General features: G+C 42.6%; 1 protein-coding gene across 2 annotated transcripts in view; it reads right to left on the reverse strand.

Moving 5' to 3' along the window:
• LOC129710771 (E3 ubiquitin-protein ligase RNF43) overlaps window positions 1–25,158 on the reverse strand; it is a 175,623-nt gene extending 150,465 nt beyond the window's left edge. Inside the window, exon 1 of one of the 2 annotated variants that reach the window (XM_055658008.1) lies at window positions 24,645–25,158. In XM_055658008.1, coding sequence (XP_055513983.1) covers window positions 24,645–24,881 — 237 coding nt within the window. In that variant the 5' untranslated portion in view covers window positions 24,882–25,158. The remainder of the gene's footprint in view (window positions 1–24,644) is intronic. The other variant, XM_055658007.1, reaches the window with a different exon arrangement.
• Between the last annotated feature and the right edge of the window lie 572 nt (window positions 25,159–25,730).

Here is a 25,730-nt window from a genome sequence, read left to right on the forward strand (position 1 = left end):
ACCTCCCAGACCACAAACTCTGCATTCCCAACCTCTCCAGAATATGTGACATGTTTGGATATTCTCCAGAAGCTCACCAAATCCCTTCACTTCCTCAAATTTCTTTTACCATCCAAATCCATGCCGTGGCATTTTTTTTTGGACATAGGTTCCAGTGTGAATCTCCCTCAATGCTTGCATTGGCCACATGCGCTCAATTAAATGATTCAAAATTTAAGATTTTCAGAGGCTGCACAAACAGGTCCCTAAATGTTGCACAGAGATTGAATTGGAGACAAAATGTTGACAATTGAAGCAAGACACTGGGTAGAACCTGGTTGCTCCAATAGTCGCCTCTGTACATTCAGTAACTGGAGAGAAAAATATCAATTATGTGCCCCATTCATTTTCCTTTCAGGGCATCACAAAACACCTTGCTTTCAATTACGTATTTTTGAATTGAAGTCGGTGATGCAATTCAGAAAGTATAAATTGAGAATGTAATTTAAATGAAAACACTGCAAGAATATTGCACTCTCATATAATAATAATAATAATAAATTTTATTTATGGGCGCCTTTCAAGAGTCTCAGGGACACCTTACAAAAATTTAGCAGGTAGAGGAAAAACATGTAAGGGGAATGAGATAAATAGTAGAGACATGACTAGTACACAAAGTAAAGACAGAATTCAATACAAAACACAATATGAGGCAATTAATGCACAGATGAAAAGGGAGGGGGACGTGGGGCTAAGGATAGGCAGAGGTGAAGAGATGGGTCTTGAGGCAGGACTGGAAGATGATGAGGGACACGGAATTGCGGATCAGTTGGGGGAAGGAGTTCCAGAGACTGGGAGCTGCCCTGGAGAAGGCTCTGTCCCCAAAACTGCGGAGGTTGGACGTGGATGGAGAGGAGACCAGCTGATGTGGATCTGAGGGACCGTGAGGGTTGGTAGGGGGAGAGGAGGTCAGTGAGATATGGGGGGGCCAAATGGTGGAGGGCTTTGTAGGTGAGGATCAGGATTTTGTAGTTGACCCGGTGGGAGATGGGAAGCCAGTGAAGTTGTTTGAGGAACTGGAGTGATGTGATGCCAGGATTTGGTGTGGGTGATTAGTCGGGCGGCTGCGTTCTGGACCAGTTGGAGTTGGTTGATGTAGGTGGAGCTGATGCCAAGGAGAAGTGAGTTGCAGTAGTCCAGTTGGGAGGAGATGAAGGCATGGATGAGTCTTTCAGCAGCGGGAGGTGTGAGAGAGGGTCTGAGTTTGGCGATGTTGCGGAGATGGAAGAAGGAGGTTTTAGTGATATGGCGGATGTGAGGCTCAAGGGAGAGGGTGGAATCAAAGATCACGCCAAGGTTGCGGGCCTGGGGAGATGGGGAGACAGTGGTGCCTTCCAGTTAGAAACCAAGTATTGCCCATATCCAAACCAAATCATGACCACAATGCAAAAATCTCCAGTTATAACAACCCTAGAAAATAATGCTGTGTTCAGCATCTGCAGCAGTCGATCAGATGACTTCTGTGGCTAACTGGACATATATTATTGGAAATGCATGTTAATGGAAATCATTGTGCAACAGGTATAAACAACCAAAGCCAAAGATCAGTCATCCTTTAAATAGTAACTTCATTGAAATTTGAAGATTGTATTTGGATCATCTAGATGTGAATTAAGTTGGTATTTTAAATATAAACAGGTTTTCAGAGATGGCAGGAAACCAAGACTGGGGATTTCAGGAACAGGAAAACATAATCCAAACAGACTCATTATTAGTCTGTTACACGGGGTTAGTGCGCAACTACAAACAGCCTACCACCCCACACACAACGTTGCCTCCATACGAAACCATGCTGCACGGAAACCACTGAGGGTATTCAATGTGGTCATCACAGAACACAGTGATTATCCACCACCGAGGACAGGGGCAAAACAAACCGAAAACTGAAGTGCTTCACTGCTTACTGTGCACACTTCTTCATGGAGCCTGCAAGGTAGTAAATGATAACAAAAAAACAGTCCATGTTAAGAAAAGATTGAAAGATAATAGGCAAAATCATGACAGAACCCTTTTGAATAAAAGGGCTCGTGAATTCGCACAGAGGTAGATTCTGCAGAGTCTGCAAAGCAGGAGAAGGTTGATGGAACCAATGGCATTGCCAACTTCTTTCTTATTGTCATTCAAGATCAACCAGGAGAGATGTGGAATCTGATCCAGAGCAGATAATAATAATAATGACCAAAAATTCAAATCCCCTTTTGATGTTCAGCCCCAAACCATGAAAAGCACAAGATTTGTTAAAAGCAGAAGCCCTGGAGAATAGATGTTATTCAGTTATGCTCATGTAAATGGCTTATGTACTGGTTGGATTATATTTAATGTGACTGGAGCACAGATAGCCTCTCTATCTGAGCACTGCATGCTTGCAATTTGCAAAAGAGTTGCCTTTGATCTATGCAATCCTTTGAGTATAATCAGCACAGTTAAAGAAGATTGGAACAAGGAAAAGAATGAAGATTTTTGGAAGGGGCTGGGTACCCAGGGTAAACAAGGTCAGATTGATCAATAATGTACTTCTTGACTTTGCCATCCAGATCTATGGATTACAGTGCAATATTCCAAGGTGCCTCTTGGGAGCACATCAGTCATCAACTCATCAGCACATCAAGAGCTTGATAAATCTTAAAAACACATGGCCAATAAAAGGGAAAGGTTTGCTGAGAACATTCTGGAGCCTAGAACCCAGAAAGATAAAAAGCACAGCTGTTAATTGTAAAACAATAAAAGACGCACTACATACCAAAATTGGTGGAGAACCGAGATCAGCAAATATAATGGTTGCATAGCCACAGATTTGAGAAGAATTGAGAAAATAAAACCGCATGTAAATAAAAAAATAGAAATTTAAATCTAATCTTCTCCCTGAATGGCAGATGTTCATAAGTTCTAAGAACAGGATTAGGTCATTCAGCCCATCAAGTCTATTCCGCCATTCAATCATGGCTGATCTATCTTTCCCTCTCAACCCCATTCTCCTGCCTTTTTTACCATACCCCCGACACCCTTACGAATCAAGAATCTGTCAATCGCCGCTTTAAAAATATCCATTGACTAGACCTCCACAGCAATCTGCATCAATTAATTTCACAGATTCACCACCCTCTGACGAAAGAAATTCCTCCTCATCTCCTTTCAAAAGGTGCATCCTTTTATTCTGAGGCTAATGGAAACATCCTCTCCACATTCACTCTATACAGGCCTTTCACTATTTGAATATTCACTCTCCGCATATGTCAGTAAGCCACAGATGTAATAACTGAATGGGATTTGCTGTGACAGAACTGAATGGGACGATGTAGTCAGCAATGTTTCAAATGAGCCTGCGACAAAGTGCAGGACAAATAAGGAATGGTGCAACTGAGAGATGATGGTGATGAGAAACCTTTTCGTAAAGGGATAGCCTCTTATTCAAGAAATGGTAAATATTGTGGACATATTCAAGCAATGCTCTGTGTCATGACACAGAAACAATCTTATGATAAATCAGTGGTTCAGATGCTCAGGGTTTCTGATCACAGTCACGAGGCAAAAAGAGATGTTCATTCACAGAATACATATCAATTTAAGTAAAGTACTGCAAATCTGCTGTATTCATCTTGTGTAAGATTAGCACATACATGGGGTGGGAGATTGCAACCTTCACGTGGTCCACCCTGTTTCAACAAATGCAATCAACCTGGCGTGCACAAACAGAAGATCAGACAGAACTAGTTGTCTTACAACTTTAGGCTGTGCACGCCATATGCAAGAAGAAGAAGCACATACAAACTTAGAAGGAAAAGCATAATTGAATTTAAACAGCATCTCTCACCATGACACTTCACAATAATGGGATATCGGAGAATAGTGGAACAAACACAAATACACAAGAAGCTGAAGTCAGAGGAAGACAGTACAGGCCACGGAGCAGTAGGTGGGCAGTAGTGGGTCAAATCGAGCAACATCAGAGGGATATTTAGGTACAGGAAGAATATTTTAATTTGATACTTTCGATATCCAGGAGTTAACTTAGATTCCGAGAATGGCTGCAATGGACATTTGGAGTGGAACAGAATATGAGCAACGAGGTTTTGATTGAGCTGATGTTTATGATGGGTGAGAGAGACTGCAGGAATGGATAGTCACTGGTCAAGGTTTCAGCCTGAGATGATAGCTTCATTCAGCCCAATCCTTTGCTACAGGAATGCACAAAGGGCAACAGGACACAAAGTGTTGTAGTAATTTAGTAGGTCAGGCAGCATCTCTGGAGAACATGGATAGATGATGATTTGCTCTCTTTCTGCCTTAAGAATGGTCCTAACCCGAAACATTACCATCCATCCAGAGATGTTGCCTGCCTACTTGTGTTCTTTTGCGCATTACCCAGCATCCGCAGTTCTTTGCATCTACATGTATGTACAAAGGGCAAACTGTCTAACAGGCGGTGAAATAATCAATCAAGGTAACAGATCAAGCTTGCATGTAGCACTATGTGGAAGAGGTCCCCACCGATTCGAATGATGTGAATGCTAATCCTGGCTAAATTGGAGAGGCCAGGACTTTAAAATGGGGTAAAAGCTTCAGGGCTGCTGGGAGATTTGGTCAATTTGGAATTGCTCTCTGCAGAGCTGGGACAAGCTGCGGAGTGGTGCCAGTGTGTCGAAAGCCTAGATACAATTTGCAAGAAAAGAATAAGAACATCTGCAGACCCCTGAAAATTAGGTGCAAAATGCATAGAATGGATTGGATGGCTGCAAACCAGACATACACCTTGTAAATAATTGTAAATAATGTTGCAGAGTTCAACTTTGCCGAGTGTTGATTGGATGAGGTATTGAGCCTTGTCTGGGTTTCTGGCAGATCAGGGTAATTGTTTTTAAATTAGCTAAGTTGGTTTTTATCCACGAGTAGTTGCTCTACTCAACTGCCAAATATCTGTAGCCTCCCTTTGATCTGGTATTTTGTTGGTTTACATGCTTGATCAATGGTGTTTTATCATGTTTTATTATTATTATTAATGTTTAATGTTCTGAGTCATTCGTAACTGTCACTGTATGTCATGTTCTTACTTGTGGGTGGAGCACCAAGGCAAATTCCTTGTATGTGAATACTTGGCCAATAAACTTACTTACTTACGAATTCCAGTTTTAACACAATGTATTGAGCTGCTGTATTATTCGGTTAGGGAAATGTCTGTTATGTATGGGGTTAATCGATATCTGTAATTGGATCATTAAGAGACCACCCCCATGTGGTTCGGCCCCTCGAGGTCCCGGGACATATAAAAGTCCGCTACTACGAGGTCCAGCGTCGATCTTCTGGAAGAGAGCTTGGGACTGTGTGAACTTCTGGAGTGTCTCTGTCTGAGCGAGGCCTAGAGGGCTTGAACAGGCAGATATGAGGATCCAACCCGCGGTGGGATAGGTACAGTAGTTGAACTGTAATGTGCTTTTGTTAAAATAAAGATTAGTTGTTTCAAGTGCTTGATTCAGTGTTTTTACTGAAACTAGACTGGGCGGAAGATTAGAAACGAGCAATTTACATGACAAGGCAGAAGCATTTAATGAGGAAATAACTTGGGAAGGTTGCAAACTTGCAAAGCAGAAGCTAGCAACCATTTCAAAAAAGAACCCCCCCCCCCCATTTCAGGGCAACATAATACTTGGGACACAGCAATGAAAGTAGTCATTGTTTAGTATTTTGTTGTATATCCTTTGCATGCAATGACTGCTTGTAAAAAAGTTGCTTCATACTGCGATTCATGGACATCACCAGTTGCTGGCTGTCTTCTCTGGTGATGCTCTGCCAGGCCTGTATTGCAGCCATCTTTAGCTTATGCTTGTTTTGGGGGCTCATCCCCTTCAGTTTTCACTTCAGCATATAAAGGGCATGCTCAATTGGGTTCAGATCCGGCGAATGACTTAGCCACTCAAGAATTGAACATTTTTTTAGCTTTAAAATACTCCTTTGGTGCTTTAGTAGTATGTTTGGGATCATTGTGTTGCTGTAGAATGAATTGCCGACCAATGAGATTTGAGGCATTTGTTTGAACTTGAGCAGATAGGATGTGTCTATACGCTATAGTTCAGAATTCATTATGCTACTACCATCAGCAGTTGTATCATTAATGAAGATAAGTGAGCCAGTACCTTCAAAAGCCATACATGCCCAGGCCATAACACCCCCACCATCGTGTTTCACGGATGAGGTGGTATGCTTTGGATCTTGGGCAGTTCCTTCTCTCCTCCATCTGCTCTTGCCATCACTCTGATATAAGTTCATCTTTGTCTCATCTGTCCACAAGACCTTTTTCCAGAACTGTGGTTGCTCTTTCAAGTACTTCTTGGCAAACTGTAACCGGACCATCCTTTTTTTGTGGCTAACTAGTGGTTTGCATCTTGCAGTGTAGCCTCTATATTTCTGTTCATGAAGTCTTCTGCGGACAGTGGTCATTGTTTGTGGATTTTTCTTTATTCTAGAGAGAATTATTTTGTCATCAGCTGTGGAGGTCTTCCTTGACCTGTCAGTCCCTTTCCGATTAATAAGCTCACCAGTGCTCTCTTTCTTCTTAATGATGTTCCAAACAGTTGATTTTGGTAAGTCTAAGGTTTGGCTGATGTCTCTTAACAGTTTTATTCTAGTCTTTCAGTCTCATCATGGCTTCTTTGGACTTCATTGGCACAACTTTGGTCCTCATGTTGATAAACAGCAATAAAAGTTTCCAAATTGATGGAAAGACTAGAGGAAAGACTAGGTGCTGGGAGCTCTCTTATACTTGCATGAAGGAGGCAATTAAACCCACCTGAGCAATTACAAGTACCTGTGAAACCATATGTCCCAAGCATTATGGTGCCCTGAAATGGGGGGACTATGTATAAACACAGCTGTAATTCCTACATGGTGAAACCAAAATGTATAAAAATGGCCTTTAATAAAATCTGACAATGTGCACTTTAACCACCTGTGATTTTTTTATATTACATATCTCAAATTGTGGAGTACAGTGGCAAAAAAATGATGGGTCTTTGTCCCAAAGTGTATGCCGCTATATATATAGCAATGTTACAAAATTTTGAGATTTAAAAAATCAAGTCTGCAATTTATCCCATCAGATAAAGCATAAAAATAAGTTTAATTTGACACATAATTCACTTTCATATCTCGTAATAAAAAAGTTATGGCCATTTTCATACTCGGAAATTAGCATCTTGTTCCCTATTGATTTTCTATGGACATAACAAAAAAGCTGTGATCGTGGACAGTCAAAAGCACATAACCTTCTTAAAAATTAAGAGAACTGAATGAAATTTTCAGTTATCATAGATTGAACCATTCTGAATCAAATATAAAATAATCTAACTTGGATGACCTGAAATTAAAGCATATAATTAGTTAGTTACCCAATTGTAGCTAATTTCAAACTTCAATTTACTAGATCTAAACATCTATCCATTTCTTAATAAATGATTAACATTTTTAAATAGCCCAAGTGTCCAAATAATATTCACAAATAATTCACAATAAAACATGATTTTAAAATCTCATTTACATCAATTTATAGGCCAAATGGAAGGAATTTAGTGTTCAATTGCTGTAAATTAAAGTCAATTTAAATCGGCTTTCTAGTGGGTTCATGTGGAACGCGCTGGTTTAGAACGTTCACATTGCGCTAGATTTATGCCCTCAAATGCCCAGAAAAATACTGCGGGATATAAAGAGCCCAAAATGAACTACTCGCTATAGAAAACTTTAATAACAGGGTTATATACATGCCCCATTTAATGTAAAAATAAGGTACATACCTTTAATTGTTTGCTTTATAAAACCCTGGGGCTGCGAGAGGTTGCGGAGTGAGATAGTGGTTTTTAAATTACTCTAACTATTTTACAAGGTCATAAAAACTAATAATACCTTTTGCGACGGGGTCTTTCAGCGATTTTCCATTAATGATTTACTAGGCTGAACATTTTCGATTGCAACAGCCTAGTAAAAATCGCGTTTTAAACCCGCCCCCTCTAAACAGCGCCAAAATCACACACAAGGGGTGGGGCAGATGCTCAGCCACGATTCAGGTAGGTTTTGTAACATACCTACTATATACTTTTGACAGCTTTCCACAAAGTCCACGGCCCCAGCAATCTTGGTGTGATCTGCAAACTTACTAGCTAACCCATCTACATTTGTCCAAGTAATTTATTTATATATCACAAACAGCAGAGGTCCCAGCACAGATCCCCAAGGAACTCCACTGGTCACAGTCCTCCAGCCTGAATATTGTCCTTCCACCACAACCCTCTGCCTTTTATCAGTAAGCACATTCTGAATCTATACGATTAAGTCACTGGTAATCCTATGCATCTTAAACTTCTGGATCAGCCTACTACGGTAGACTTTATCAAATGCTAAAGGTCTTTTTGGATATGTATTTCCTCTTCAGTATTTTTATGTTTTTTCCCCTTTCGATAGCTGAGTAAATGCTGGTAATAATGACAAAACAACAATAATAGCTACAGAATTTGAAATCCTGTGCAACTGGGAAAAGTTAAGTTTAGATATGATGACAAAGACACACAGTCTTCAATTTAATTCATTCTGTATTCCATTTCTCACTAACACTTAGAGTCATAGGGTGATACAGTGTGGAAACAGGCCTTTCGGCCCAACTTGCCCACACCGGCCAACATGTCCCAGCTACACTAGTATGCGTTTGGTCCATATCCCTCCAAACCTGTCCTATCCATCTACCTGTCTAACTGTTCCTTAAACGTAGGGATGGTCCCAGCCTCAACTACTTCCTCTGGCAGCTAGTCCCATACACCCACCACTCTTGGTGTGAAAAAATTACCCCTCTGATTCCTATTAAATCTTTTCCCTTTCACCTTTAACCTATGTCCTCGGGTCCTTGATTTTCAAAGACAACATTACTTCCTTTCCATTCAATCTCCACCAATCACCCAGATTCCTACTGACAACAGGGTGTTTTTTTATGGCATCCGACACGGTCATGTTTGCTTATTTGTGCGCTGTGAACTAAAATGTTTACAATTGTACAATTTCATCTGCTTCAAATCTGAGATTTTATAGCTGTAAAAAATGTTTTAATTTGAGGGTTTTATATACTTTGCACATCAAAGGAATCTAGCAAGTTACAGCAACCAAGCATTTTGGCAGTCAGATAAGAACACTAAACACATTTCCATAGAAGAAAACTGTTCCACTCGCTCTCAGGATAATTCCCCAAACGTTTCTCAAATTATCTTCGAAAGGAAGTCTATTCCCTTCAGTATCTAACAATTTTCACAACCATCCGAATAATGTTGTCTCTACATATCACAATCCCTTCACATCACGGTATTAATCAAGAAAGGAGACCCTGGATCACTCCAAATGCAAAAAGCTGCAGACTCAGTGAACACCATATGGTAAGAAATCTGAATCTCATCACTTCCAAATACAAGACAGATAAAGGAAAACCATGTCTTCATCAATTAAAGGACAGATGGAGGCCATTCTGACCTTGCATTAACACAGATTTTGAGGATATCTTTTCAGGCCAGTTAGTCATAAAGCATGGAAACAGGCCCTATAGCCCAACTTACCCATGCTGCCCCATCTACACGTCCCACCAACCTGCTTTTGGCTCATATCCTTCTAAACCTTTCCGATCCATGTATCTGTCCAAATGTATTTTAAATGTTGTTATAGCGCCTGCCACAACCACCTCCTCAGGCAGCTCATTCCACACACCCACCACCCTCTGCGTGAAAAAGTTGCCCCACAGATTCCTATTAAATCTTTCCCCTCTCACCTTAAACCCATGACCTCTGGTCCTTGATGCCCCTACTCAGAGTAAAAGAGTATGCATTGACCCTATCAATTCCCCTCTTGAACTTATACACCTCTATAAATTCACACTTCATCCTCCTGCGCTCCAAGGAATTAAGTCCTGAGGTTCAATTCAGGAATAAAGTTCAATTCAGTCACAAATTAAAACTCATCCTTTGAATTCTAAATGCTGGGCAATAAAATATTTTAATTTGATACTCAAATACATCCTGAGATATACATCAAATGAAACTTAATATAGAAAGGGACAATGTTTTTTCAATCTGCCGTCCACCTTTCTCAGAGTTCTGGCGCACCTCAACATAACTTGGCCGTTCTTCCTTGAGTCTTGCTTTTTCAATCTTTATCTTTTTCTTGGGGTTTCCAGAGCTCAATATTAGACTGGTTTACAATGATGCAGTCATATTTAGTGAACATTTTTAAGTGACTGGTTAATCTATACGATCTGTCCCACTTTCACAACCTAATTCACGACCTTTTTTACTCGTGGACATTTTTCATCAGGCTAGAAAAACGCCCCGACCAACTTGATGTCCCGAGTACCTACGACTAGCATCACGACCATGCTGCGAGTATGTCAAGAGCAAACTCGGCAGAGGTCGGAAATTAGGTCGTGAAAGTGGGATACGCCCTTATCTTATTGATCCACACTTTCCAAAGGGTGGTGAATCTGTGGAATTCTTTGCCACAGAAGGCTGTCTAGGCCAAGTCAATGGATATTTTCAAGGTAGAGATAGATAGATTCTTGATTAGTACGGGTGTCGATGATTATGGGGAGAAGGCAGGAGAATGGAATTAGGAGGGAGAGACAGATCTGCCATGATTGAATGACGAAGTAGGCTTGATGGGCCGAATGGCTTAATTCTGCTGTCATTACTTATGACTTCCCAGTTTCCCAAGTATAACTTTGAATTAAGATTGAGTTGCATTCTTCAAAGCAGAATTTATCCACACTTTTAAAAAATGCTAAGTTTGAATCCTGAGAATTTGCTACATAATATTACCCTTTGATTGAAAGTAAATGTTGCCAACATCATCTTTCATTCTATTACCATAACTTTAAATTTCAAATTTCTTGATCCAATCTTCCAGTAAATGAAAATCAAATTACTGATTGATTCATCAGACTGATGGAAGATCCATATCAGTCTTCAACTTGAAACATTAACTCTTTTTTCTTTTTTCCACAGATGGTAACAGACCTGTTATTTTACCCAAGTCAGGCACGAAAAGCTGGAGTAACTCAACGGGTCAGGCCGCATCTCTGGAGGAAAGGTGATGTTTCGGATCGAGACCCTTCTTCAGACAAAATAAGATAAAAATCAGATGAAATAAGCATTCACGTCTGTGGAAATACTACACATCTGTCATAACGGATCTCTGAATCCAGCACCCTACCCCACCGCCTGTGACCTTCCTGATTGCTCAGAGTGGATGCCAGTCATTCAGCTTCCCTTGGGAACACAGTCCTTACCCTCAACGCAAAAGGTATATCGGCAATTCAGCAAATGCAGTCATGTGAGATTGAGAAGGTTGTGTCCAAAATGCAGAATGCATCATTCAAAACTGGCATAAGCAACCGCTTTAGACCCATAATAAAACAATAAGGTTGTAAATTAATAACCTCCTTCACAAAAATCCAGCTCGACTCCATGAATCAGTTACAATAAGCTCCCTTTGAGGTAAGTTGCAATGTTTAGCTATCTTTTAGCCACATCTGATAACAGAAGATTTCCAAGCAGGAGTGGATCTTTGTTCTTTTTAAGGATCACTCTGACGTATACTGATCCCAACGTCTCGGGACGTTCATTCAACTCAAGTTAGTGCCTGGTGAACTATTGCTTTTGGTAATGGAGGGACCCGGCATTTCCCTACAAACAAAAATAGAACCTGGGCACATTCCCCGCCGGTGCCTTGAAAGAGAAGTCAACAACACTGTCCCAAACCTGCCTGCGGTTTAACAACTCCTTGCCCAAGTATCTAGCAGATTAGTCTGCTCCTTGCACGTGTTTTGGACAAATAGAAACCAAACACTTTAATCTTCTCTCTCCAATTCAGTTTGATTACATTTTATTGTTGGTTACATAAATTGAAATTGATAAAATATGCAAATATGTTTAGATGATGCACTGCATGGTGAAGTCTTGCTTTTATTTTGTCAAGTCAATGCCTGCATACTTTTTATTTGATTATGGTGATGTCATAGTCTTAGAATTTTATAGCACAGAAACAGGCCCTTCAACCCAACTCCTCCATGGCAACCGAAGATAGACGCAAAATGTTGGAGTAACAAGCAGCATCTCTGGAGAGAAGGAATGGGAAATAACCATATAACCATATAACAATTATAGCACGGAAACAGGCCATCTTGACCCTTCTAGTCCGTGCGAACACATAATCTCCCCTAGTCCCATATACCTGCGCTCAGACCATAACCCTCCATTCCCTTCCCATCCATATAACTATCCAATTTATTTTTAAATGATAAAAACGAACCTGCCTCCACCACCTTCACTGGAAGCTCATTCCACACAGCTACCACTCTCTGAGTAAAGAAGTTCCCCCTCATGTTACCCCAAAACTTCAGTCCCTTAATTCTCAAGTCATGTCCCCTTGTTTGAATCTTCCCTACTCTCAGTGGGAAAAGCTTTTCCACGTCAACTCTGTCTATCCCTCTCATCATTTAAAAAACCTCTATCAAGTCCCCCTTTAACCTTCTGCGCTCCAAAGAATAAAGCCCTAACTTGTTCAACCTTTCTCTGTAACTTAGTTGCTGAAACCCAGGCAACATTCTAGTAAATCTCCTCTGTACTCTCTCTATTTGTCACCCATGTCAATGTTATGAAATGTCACCCATTCCTTCTCTGTCTCAACCGAAAACATCACCCGTCCTTCTCTCCAGAGATGCTGCCTGACCCGCTGAGCTACTCCAGCATTTTGTGTCTATCTTCGGTGTAAACCAGCATCTACAGTTCCTTCCTACACTCTTCCATGCCAACTGTTGTCTACCTGAGCCTGCATTTGTTCTATAACCCACTGAACCGTTTCTATTCATGTACCTGAGCAAAAGACTTTCAAACATTTTAATTGCACCCGCCTCTACATTCATTCCCTGTGCCCACCACACTCAGTGTGAAAACATTGCCCATCGTGTACATTTTAAATCTTACTCCCCTTTCCTTAAACCTATGCGCTCTAGTTTAAGGCTTCCCTGCCCTGGAAAAAAAAATTGACCATTCAACTTATCTATCCTCTTCATAATTTTATATTCCTCGATGTGGTCACCCCTCAGCCTCCCACACTCCAGGAAAAAAAGCCCCAGCCTGTCCAGCCTTGCCCTGTAGCTCAAGCCCTCTGGACCTAGTAACATCCTTATGAATCTTTTCTGCACCATTTCCAGCTTAGTGACATCCTTCCTACAGCTGAGCGATCAGAACCGACTGCGATATCCCAGGTGTGGTCTCACCAATGACTTGTGCAGTTGTAACATGGCATTCCAACTCCTGTATTCAATGTCCTTAACAGTGAAGGTCTTTAGTCTGAAGTTCCTCATCCTAATGCATAGTCTTCAGGCTGAACAACCAAGGAACTGTGTAGCTGAGACCTTGCCTCAATGTCTGCACAAGGAAGCTTGTCACAGTTTCTTACTCACATTCAGGACAAACAGGAAGACAGTGAATAAAGATTCAGCAGACACAAGGAACTGCAGATGCTGGAATAATTCAGTGGGTCAGGCAGCATCTCTGAAGAACACAGATCGGTGATGTTTCAGATCAGGAACCTTCAGATTGATTGTACTGGAGTGGGGGGGGGGGGGGGGGGGGGGGGGGGGAGAGTGGAGGGTGGCAAGATAGAAGAGAGGTAGGAGACAGACGATGTCTAGCAAGTCTTCTTCATGCGTTTGAGGCAGCAGAGGTTATGTGACGCCCTCCAGGCGTTGTAGCCAGTTCAATGTGCTGTTGTCGAGGGCCGTGAAGTCTACCCCTCCACCAGGGAGAACAACGCAGTCGAAAATGACGTGCCGCGCTGTTTGCTGGTCTGCTCCACACATGCAGGCTGCTGATGAACGCAGCCCCTAGCGATGCATGTTGGCGTTGAACCAGCTGACCCCTGTACGGAGCCTGTTCAGGACGAACCACTCTTTGCGGGGCAGGTCTGAGCCAGGTGGGGCTGTGGTGTTCGGTGCAACAGTGAATGGCGGAGGTCGTTAAGTCTGTTCCCAGCTGGTTCTCCATGCTCCCCAGAGCCACAGAGTGTCGCTGCGTGACGGGAGAAGGGGTGACGAGATGACAGGCATTGAGGTCCCAGTTGCTGTGAGTCCTGGGCGAGGTGGTGCAAGGGATGTTGGGCATCCGATGGTGCCTTGCACACTAGCCTGTGGTGAAGAGCTCTCTGTGAAGCTTGGCGAGTGCGATACCTGCGAGCACCGGCAGAAGATCCGTCGTAGTAATGCGTATGAAGACATATGCACATACATATGCAGGCATATGAAGACTATCCAGTCTTTCATATGAAGAAAGACTGGATAGATTTGGCTTGTACTCGCTAGAATTTAGAAGATTGAGGGGGGATCTTATAGAAACTTACAAAATTCTAAGGGGGTTGGACAGGCTAGATGCAGGAAGATTGTTCCCGATGTTGGGGAAGTCCAGGACAAGGGGTCACAGTTTAAGGATAAAGGGGAAATCCTTTAGGACCGAGATGAGAAAAACATTTTTCACACAGAGAGTGGTGAGTCTCTGGAACTCTCTGTCACAGAAGGTAGTTGAGGCCAGTTCATTGGCTATATTTAAGAGGGAGTTAGATGTAGCCCTTGTGGCTAAAGGGATCAGGGGGTATGGAGAGAAGGCAGGTACAGGATACTGAGTTGGATGATCAGCCATGATCATATTGAATGGCGGTGCAGGCTCGAAGGGCCGAATGGCCTCCTCCTGCACCTATTTCCTATGTTTCTATGTAGCAAGTGATAGGTTGATACAGATGTGGAAGGGGAGTTGATTGGCAGATACTCTTGGTCGGAGGTTCGGAGGTCAATAGTAACCATCCATATCTTGCTGTGAAGATGGACACAAAAAGCTGAAGTAACTCAGCGGGTCAGCCAGCATCTCTGAAGAAAAAGAATTGGTGGATTTTCGGGTCGAGACCCTTCTTTGTATCTTGCTGTACCAACTGAAACCAGTCCAGTTAAACAGACCTGAAATTCAACCTGTGGAATAGTGCACTCAAATACTCCTGACTACTAGCTAGCTTCACAAAGGTAATGCAGATGCATTTGACTTCTAAATGTATGTGGCAGGTCAATCTATCAGTCTCAACTGCACAATAAACTTCAACCAATTTTAATCAATGATACTGCTTTGTAAATCAAAGGCAGAAAGTACATCTAGATTGCTAAACAATAGAGAACAAAGCAGCATTAAAACATAATGCTGCCCGACACATTCAGTTACTCCAGCAGTGTGTGTCCTTTTGAGTAATCCTGCATCTGCAGTTCCTTGTTTCTACACTTTGACTACTCTGCAAAATTTCTTCAAGGTATGCCTACTTTTCTCCTCAGTCGAGAGGGTTCCGACCTGAAACACCACCTATCCATGTTACCCAGAGATGCTGCTTAACCCACTGAGTTACTCCAGCACTTTGCGTCCTTCTAATAAAAAAAAGTTATAGAAAACGAATCAGAAAACTATTTTTAAAACCTAGTGGAGGTAAATGGGCAGCAAGAAGAAAATACCAAACTCCGAAATACATGTTGGCTCAGTTAAAGAGTATGTTGGCTAGCATAATCTTGTCCACACACACACACACATACACACACGTACACAGAGCAAAAAGGCTTTATTTTGAGAGCTCTCGAGATCATTGTTTACAGATCTCAGCTGAGTGGTGGTAGGACTGTGCCTTTGGGCTTGGAAACATAAATATCAACCGAGATTGCTGACCTCAGTCAAGATCACCGACTCCAAAAGTGAGTGGTCACCAAGGAAAGGCAGGATCAGAAATGGGGCGAGACTCCCCTATCACAGCAGAATATGTAGTCCATGAAATACCATTTTTAATTGTCTCGTAACTCTCCCTGACACAGTATCTGGATCAAATGGAAAGAATGACATTTGGTGCATGCATGGGAAATCAAATCATGTGGGTCAATGCTTTTGCAAAAAGAAAGCATTACCATTGCTCTAGTATCATGCCAATGCATGCACCTGGAGCGAAGGTGACTTGGTCAGAATCAAACAGGGGCCCATTAACAACCCAGAATGACCGGCACACAAGCTAAACTTAATATGATACACAGGTGGAAATCCTTTAAATTCTCTTTTTAGACACATTTAACGAGTTTCAAACTGTTGTCCAAGTCAGGCTCCACGCTGTAGACAAGGCTACAAAGATGTGGCGCAGTGATAGAGAATTCTTTATCTTCAACTTTATTAGAGTCAGTGTGACTTTAGGACTAGTTATCAGGTGATCTGAGTAAAGAAAATGCTTTGAAGTACTCAGATAAACAAATCTCTCATGTTTGCATTTGGCTTGTTTTAGCTGTACTCAGGGCAGGGCTACAATTCTCTACTCAATAAACACCTCCTCAGTCAGAACCCAGCCTTTCATCTACTTAATGTATTCATTTCGTCAGCCATGAAGATTAAAAAGAATTAAAAATACAGCAGATCCCTATCAATTTCACTGCTCCCGCTCTGTCCAATGCATTCCATTAAAGTAACAGATTTCCAGAGATAAATGCTCTTTTAAGAAACAGGCTGGGTTAACCCCTACACTGGAAATGAATTACAGGCATTCATACAGGAGGGTTTTGATCCTGATCTGCTTGAACAACCATTGAATAAAGAGCCCAACTACTGTCCATTGACGCGAAAATACTTCAAATTAAAACACCAACTCCTTGTTTCAACAACATCACCTGTTCCATTCGAGGTTCTGCCAACACAAAGACAAGTGCTAGCTAGCATGGTGACCAAAGGAGATACCTGGTAGTGGAAGTGTTAACACCATGTAGATAAATTCCTCCTTAACCAAGTATGGTTTTTGGGGTGTGTGGGTGGAAACAAAAGCATTGCTTTTAGATGGAGATCAAACATCACGTTAAGCTATTCACTAACCCAATAGTGGCAAGACATTGGAATCTTTGCAACAAATAACTCAGTATACATTGATGGCACTGCCACAAAGACATTTACTGTACTAAGTACAAATTAGCAAGGCACTCGAATTAATAAATTCAGAAGAATTTAACTCTTTAATGATTCTCTCTGTCCTACCAGCTGTGACCAGTCTAGTCAAAACAATTCAGTCCAAAACAGACATTTAAGAGCGGTCAAGAAAATACAGCCTCTACTTATTGAATACAATTATTATACAAGATTTACTCTTCTCTTGTGGAAAAATAGCATTCAGTGTCCCTGTCATCACCGTCACAAATACAAATTTGTCGCCAGCTTTTTCATCAGCATTCCTCTCACTGGCCTGAAATACACCAGACCAATATATAACCCCACCACCGTCTCAATGGCCCACCATTTAACACAGTCTATGCTCTCACTGATCCAATGTACAATGTTTATCCTTTCACTAATCTCCAAAAGAATTAAAGAGCAAGTCCCCTTCATTCTCATCCAATATACAACACGACAGCTTGCTATCAACCCCAATACAGTGCCCTCCATAATGTTTGGGACAAAGACCCGTCATTTATTTATTTGCCTCTGTACTCCACAATTTGAGATTTGTAATAGAAAAAAATCACATGTGGTTAAAGTGCACATTGTCAAATTTTAATAAAGGCCATTTTTATACATTTTGGTTTCACCATGTAGAAATTACAGCATGTTTATACATAGTTTCCCCCATTTCAGGGCACCATAATGTTTGGGACACATGACTTCACAGGTGTTTATAATTGCTAAGGTGTGTTCAATTGCCTCCTTTATGCAGGTATAAGAGAGCTCTTAGTACCTAGTCTTTCCTCCAGTCTTTCCATTACGTTTGGAAACTTTTATGGCTGTTTATCAATATGAGGACCAAAGTTGTGCCAATGAAAGTCAAAGAAGCCATTATGAGTCTGAGAAACAAGAATAAAGAAAACTTTTAGAGACATCAGCCAAACCTTAGGCTTACCAAAGTCAACTGTTTGGAACATCATTAAGAAGAAAGAGAGCACTGGTGAGCTCAAGAAAAACCTCCACAGTTGATGACAGAAGAATTTTCTCTATAATAAAGAAAAATCCCCAAGCACCTGCCTGACAGATCAGGAACACTCTTCAGGAGTCAGGTGTGGATTTGCCATTGACCACTGTCCGCAGAAGACTTCATGATCAGAAATACAGAGGCTACACTGCAAGATGCAAACCACTGGTTAGCCGAAAAAATTGAATGGCCAGTTTACAGTTTGCCAAGAAGTACTTAAAAGAGCAACCACAGTTCTGGAAAAAGGTCTTGTGGTCAGATGAGATGAAGATTAACTTATACCAGAGTGTTGGCAAGAGCAAAGTATGGAGGAGAGAAGTAACTGCCCAAGATCCAAAGCTTACCACCTCATCTGTGAAACACTGTGGTGGGAGTGTTATGGCCTGGGCATGTATGGCTGCTAAAGGTACCGGCTCACTTATCTTTATTGATGATACAACTGTTGATGGTAGTAAGATAATGAATCCTGAAGTGTATGGACACATCCTATCTGCTCTAGTTCAAACAAATGCCTCAAAACTCATTGGCCGTCAGTTCATTCTACAGCAAGACAATGATCCCAAACATACTGCTAAAGCAACAAAGGTGTTTTTCAAAGCTAAATTCTTGAGTGACCAAGTCAATCACCTGATCTGAACCCAATTGAGCATGCCTTTTATATGCTGAAACCAAAATGTATAAAAATGACCTTTATTAAAATCTGACAAAGTGCACTTTTACCACATGTGATTTTTTTTTCTATTACAAATCTCAAAATGTGGAGTACAGAGGCAAATAAATAAATGATTAGTCTTTGTCCCAAACATTATGGAGGGCACTGGATATAAACCACACCAAACTCCCATTGGGCAGATTGTGCTTGGACTGAACTGATATACAACCTGCACCAACATTACATCTCCTCAAAGTTCCACTGGGTAGGCAGAACCTGGGCCAATCTGTTCACCAACCTTGCAAAAGGCACTTTACACAATTCCAACCAATCTCCCATCTATCAATGGGTTCCAATTTCCTACTATTCAGCGTCAACTGTCCGCATCCTCCAGCTCTTTTTTGGGGGGAAATCCCACTTGACGAGATCCAATCCTGAGAAATCAAACAGGTTCTCAATGTGAAGGAAGACACAAAAAGCTGGAGTAACTCAGCGGGACAGGCAGCATCTTTGGAGAGAAGGAATGGGTGACGTTTCGGGTCGAGGCCCTTCTTCAGAATGCAGTTCTCAAAGTGGCTTGTTCCAAAGAAGCCATGAGTGATTTGGCATGGCTCTTCCCCCCCTCCCCTCCTCCCTAGCACACCCTACCTTACCCCCACCCACCCAACCATTCTACCCCTTCATAAACCATCTTGATGAATTCTAGCAACAAGAACCTCCAGGCGAGTTCCAATGTACCTCACACATCACCACAAACAGTACCTCTCTCATCATGCCCACATACCTAACCACCTATCCAATGTTCCTTCATCATCCTTGAGAAAACTCCCAACAAAGCAAAGAAAATGTATATGGAATGCGTACAACCATCTTTATCACAGTGTTTACAATAACTATTTGTGCAAATTAGGATTTCATTGCATTTCATAAAATGTACATTTTACATTTCAGGTAATATTAGTTTATAGTTCATTGCATCATGAAGCAAAACAAGGAATTAAGAGTCATGGAATTATACAGAGTTGCCACACTGAAATAGGTCCTGTGAGAAACAACAAGACTACACTGATGATGGACACAAAATGCTGGAGTAACTCAGACGGACAGGCAACATCTCTGGAGAGAAGGAATAGGTGCCGTTTCGGGTTGAGACCATTCTTCAGATTGAAGAAGGGTGTCGACCCAAAACATCACCCATTTCTTCTCTCCAGAAATGCTGCCTGTCCCGCTGAGTTACTCCAGCATTTTGTGCCTATCTTCGGTGTAAATCAGCATCAGCAGTTTCTTCCGACACAAGGCTACACTGAACACCTATTCCATTTTATTCTGTGCACATTCTCATCAGCCACTTTCAATTGTGGCAGCATTCCAGAGACAATCTACCGGGGCTAATTAAGCGACTAATGCACACATCTTTGGGACTTTGCAACATGGGAGGAAATTGGAGAACCCAGAGGAATCCCACATAGTCACGGGAACATGCAAACTCCACACAGACAACACCAGAGTTGAGGATTGAAACTGGAGTAGTGAGGAAGCAGCTCTTCCCAATTCTTACACTAATGCTTGAGTTTCCATCAGATTATAATTTTAATCAGTTGGTGTTGACAATCATTTAAAAAGTCAAACAGATACAGAAAGGGGTTAGGAAACAAAGTGTCGTGCTTCTGGAAGGTACAATCATGCCTCATGGGGCTATGTAGAGACAATGTACACAGACAGATGCACAGCAAAGCACAGCAGTAATCCTGCTAGAGCCACTAGAGTTATATTTACTGTACACAGAAAAGACACATTTTCTCAAAGATGTTAACATTCCCAAAAATGCCTGATGTGCCTCAAAAAGATGGTTAAGTCCAGCACAGTGTGCAGTATTAAAGAGGGAACTGCAGATGCTGGAGAATCGAAGGTTACACAGAAAAGCTGGAGAAACTCAGCGGGTGCAGCAGCATCTATGGAGCGAAGGAAATAGGCAACGTTTCGGGCCGAAACCCTTCTTCAGTGTGCAGTATATACATTATCATGTCACAGATATGAGAGAATTCCATTCTCAAGGGAGCAAGCTGTAAATCAACATCCACTTGGATGAAACAAAATTGAAAAGTACTCGGCATGAAATATTGCAACTGTATGCGACTCTTTACAAAGATGGTAATGCGAGATGGAGAGCCCTCTATGATCATATGTGGTCTTGTGTACGAAACTCACATCGATTTATCATGCTGCCTCAACAAGTTACAATCAGGGTGCATTGTGCGTATAAATGGTGTAAACTTTCAATCTTTATCTGAGCAATTCAAATCACTTAGGCTTTGAGAACTCGACTCCTTGTACAAGTAACGTTTCACAAGTATGGATCCTCAATGCAAAAATAAAAAACAGACCCTGTTCAAGAGCAACTATGTTTTGCTCTTTCGGGTAAAGGATGTGGAGTGAATCTCTTCCTATTTCAGTGATTTAATGCCAATGCCTGGCATTCTCGGGCGAATTCATGCAGAATAAGATCCAAATATAGCATCTGTCCTGGCCTCAGAAGAGCATGCTACTCACAACACCTCGCATCACCGCTGACAGTTTTTGAGTCCATATACTAGCTGCCCTTTCAAGGTCTCAGCCAGTTTACTGGGTAGTGGGAAACATGGACAGTTTAGCATTGCAAGCTCAGACCCACTAGAAATTGGATTGAACCTAACCAGCTGAAAATCATTTCACAGTAGATTTCTAATGCTTGCAGAATTTTATCCTGGTGGTTTGGGAAGGATTTTTACCTTAAGGCTGCGCATGCCATATGCAAGAAGAAGAAGAACCTGGTTTACAGAATCCAAACACCAGTCAGTGGTTGATCGACTGAACTACCGGTACACCACTCTAAAAATGTATTAAAATATACAAGATATGAATGTGTATTGCGGTGGGTAGTCATGTATCTTCTGTATTCAGCCTGTGGAGTGACTACTACAGCCAATCATTTGCCAATGTGCACAGGTCCCCGAATAAAAAACTTGACAAAGACTTTACACCCGCAGAATATCTCAAAGTGCTCTACAACAAATATATTATTTTTATGTGCAGTGTTTTCAGGTTCACACATTCACCACCATAAACATCAAATGATTTAACCAAATGACCACTTAATCTGCTGTGGTTGATGCAATAGTAATTCAGCCAAATGGTTTGTGGACAATTTTTTGAATGTTAGATACTGTATGTTTAGTTTGAATGTTGTGCTTGACACTCCCCCATACAACCAGAGTTAGTAACTAACTTGGAGGATGTAACAAAATAGAATTTGCTGCAGTTGCAACAGAGTGCATTTCAAAGTGCCGTCCTGACAATTTACCTTTTACAACACTGCCCAATGATTCAAAGTACACGGCATGGTGATATTTAACGACTTACCTCTCTGCAGTGCACTTTATAGCATAATTAAGGACTCATTTTCCAACAAAAACTTGTTTTGATAAACAATTCACATTTCCATAGTTTCTGAATGACCCAGAACTGTAGGATAAAGGATCTTCAGTCACTAAACTGTATAAATGAAAGGCTTGACAGAGTTCTCCGAGTACAAACAACCCATGGTCCAGTAATGGAACCACACAAAGCACTAAACTTTCTGTCTACATCTAGGGCTGTGGTAAATTAGTTGAGCCCAACTGAAGTATCAATTGTCTCTGCAAACCAAGAAGAGCTCTTGATTGTCTTTGAGCAGTTCTTGGTCCATAAAGCACTAATATGGCATCACCTGACAAAACAGATACCCCACAACATTCCCAGACGCACTGAGAGGCTGCTGACTGCAAGTGCCATGGTTCATGTGTTAAGAGTTACCTGTAGTGTAATGCAACTACTTACACTGGTAAACAGTAAAATATCTAATTTAGACTAGCAAAGAATTACATAAGGCATTAAGAGTTAAAGAATGGCCCAAGAGGGAAAACTCGGCAAGTAATCAGAATACCCATGATCCAAAAATAAATCTCATCCCTGACAGACCCAATGAATAAACATCAGTAAGAAAGCACTCATTATAAGGAAGATGGGTGCCTGCGGGCAGCATATCCGCAACAGAACTAATTACTTAAAATTTCATCACCTCATTCTACAGAAAGAATGAAAGACTTATTGACCAAGGTCAGATGAAACATCTGCTAAATGGCAACAATTATAGCTCCTCACATGTAACTGCTATCCAAGTTTATGGAATGACAACTACAACTACTTCACTAAATAGACAACTGTTCCCAATCAACCACCAAGAGTCACCCTACATAAATCTGCTTTGTGCACCGATCAGGCAGTGTTTTCCACATAATGAAGGCATTGAGTTCCAGATGACACCAGAAATCCACAGTTCAGAGTATGTATCATGTGTAAGCCAAGCAAAGAACTATTCATTCACAGGCTACCAAAGCCGAACTGACTCCTGTACTCAGCATGCAAGGGCACATACGCATGCACTCTCCCACACGGACACTGACAAGACATGGGCACACACATTTGAGCTTGGAATATAGAAATCCCACTGAATTTGCTTTATTAGATGGTGGCTACAACACACCATCAACAGCAAGTGAGAACAAGAATCACCAATGTCATCGTCAGTATCAAGCATAAATAACACTATTCAAGGCACCCCACATATGCAGTGTGCACTTCTCTCCGGTTAAAGTAACAGTACATTCAACTAGGCATAAACAGATTTCCACAGCCTTCCCATTCACCTGCAACACTCCTTTGCTCTGGACTTCACCCTCCACTCTCCCTCAGTCTCCTTTCACTGTAGATCCCCCTAAGTCTCCCCATTCATTGCAGCTCTCCCCCAGTCTTCAGTTGTAGCATTTTCATAAAAAGCACAAAATTGTTATATCTGCAAATTATTATTTCTCAAGCGCCTATTGAATTTACTTTTGAAGGCACTTCATTATTTTGTTTCTAATAACCCTAAAGGCAGTAAATTTCAGGTCATAATTGCTCTGAGTAAAATAGTTCTAAATTAGATATGCTTTTGCATCTTTTAATCCACGGCCCTAGATCCATCTGCCAATGCGTTTTGCATCCCACTGTTTGTCATACCTAAAGCAGCCATCGTCTTGCATATCCCTACTCACTTCATCTCAAACCCCATCTAGGACCAATGCATTCCTCCTGGATAGATGACTGATGTTGGATACAATACGGCAACTATGGCCCAACTATTCTTTTGGATACATTCAACGTAACCTCAGATAGACACAAACAGTTGGAGTAAACTCAGCGGGACAGGCAGCATCTCTGAAGGGAAGGAATGAGTAACGTTTCGTGTCGAGACCTTTCTTCAGACTAAACTCCCCAACGTAACCTCACTAATGCCAAGTCTCGTCCCGACGAAATGTCAAATAGCCCTTCACCTCCACAGATGCTGCTCGACCCGCCGAGTTCTTCTAGCGGCGTATCAGTTTGCTCCAGATTCCAGCATCTGCGGTCGCTTGCGTCTCCTAATTTCATTTAATTTTGCATTATCCTCCCCTCCTTGCGAATTCCATGATCCCATATGTTTTATTAACCAGCCCCACAACACACCCTGCCCGTTTCAAAGATGTATGCACATGTACGTCCAGTTTCTGCTTCTAAATCTATTAAAACTACTGGCTCTTTTAGTTTTATACCCCCATCCCACTTTCGTATCATTTCACAAAGGTTCAAATGCACGATCTTCGAGATGAAACATTGTGTTGTGCCTTGGTCCTATGCTGACCAATCTACAGTGCATTGCCAGTATTTTAGAGTCACGCTGTCCAATATTACATTTACTCTGCCTCTTCTCCACCCGTTCTGCCACTTTCTTCCCATCCTCTTCACTGGGAATCTCACTTTATCCGCGGTTCTTCCTCTGTGCCTCTGTTACCTGCACCACGTTCTCTGCTACAAAGTGCCGCCTCTTATTTACCTGCAGGAGCTTGCCCTCGGCTGCCACTCTCATGCCGGCCCCAGCGAAGTGGCCCTGGAGGCGGAGGGTACTGTTGTTCGCCACCATGCCGTCCCGACTGTGCCGATACTGAACCACCTCGATCACCGCGTCCGTCTCCGCCGCGGGCAACGACTCCGAGTCGTGGCTCGTCGCCGCCGCCAGCGCCGCGGTCCATAGCCATTGCGCAGCCAGCAGCAGCAGCGCTGCGCTCCTCATGATGTGGGCTGGTGCTGGAGCGGGGGCCCCGCTGCGGGCATGCTGCACCCCACAGCCCGGGGAGGAGACACACACTCTCGCCCGCACCGGGTTACCTGGCGAGCTGACAGCCCGCTGCAATCGGACTCCCCCCCCCTGCTTGGATGGGATGGAGGGGCCACTGGCGATAGCCTGTATCACACAGCGCTTCTCATGCGCTGCGCTACCGCACTGACCGACCAAGCGCCCGCCCGGGACTCTCACCCACTCACTTACTCACTCGGTGCACAGAGGTGGGGCGGCCGCGGTGACTGGCAGCCCGGGGGCGGGGCCAGGTGCAGCGGCCCGCAGTTCCACAGGGAGCCGGCAGGGGTCGCAGTGGAGGCGCTGTGTGGGGGGGCGGGGCCAAAGAGAGTGACAGCTCGGGTAGAGGCGATGGGCCGCTGCGAGGGGCGGGGCGGAGGATGCAAATCAGCCGCCCGAGGGGCGGGGCGCTGGACGGGGCGGGGCGGAGGATGCAAATCAGCCGACCGAGGGGCGGGGCGCTGGACGACACAGCCAATAGCGATGAGTCCTGGGGCTAAGGGGCGGGGATGCCCCACTATGATTGGCAGGTGAGCACAAAGGGCAGGGCATGTAGGAAGGAACTGCAGATGCAGAAGATAGACACATAGAAACATAGAAATTAGGTGCAGGAGTAGGTCATTCGGCCCTTCGAGCCTCCACCGCCATTCAATATGATCATGGCTGATCATCCAACTCAGTATCCCGTACCTGCCTTCTCTCCATACCCTCTGATCCCCTTAGCCACAAGGGCCACATCTAACTCCCTCTTAAATATAGCCAATTAACCGGCCTCGACTACCCTCT

This window comes from Leucoraja erinacea, chromosome 28, assembly GCF_028641065.1.
Source record: "Leucoraja erinacea ecotype New England chromosome 28, Leri_hhj_1, whole genome shotgun sequence".
Taxonomy (NCBI): Eukaryota; Metazoa; Chordata; class Chondrichthyes; order Rajiformes; family Rajidae; genus Leucoraja; species Leucoraja erinaceus.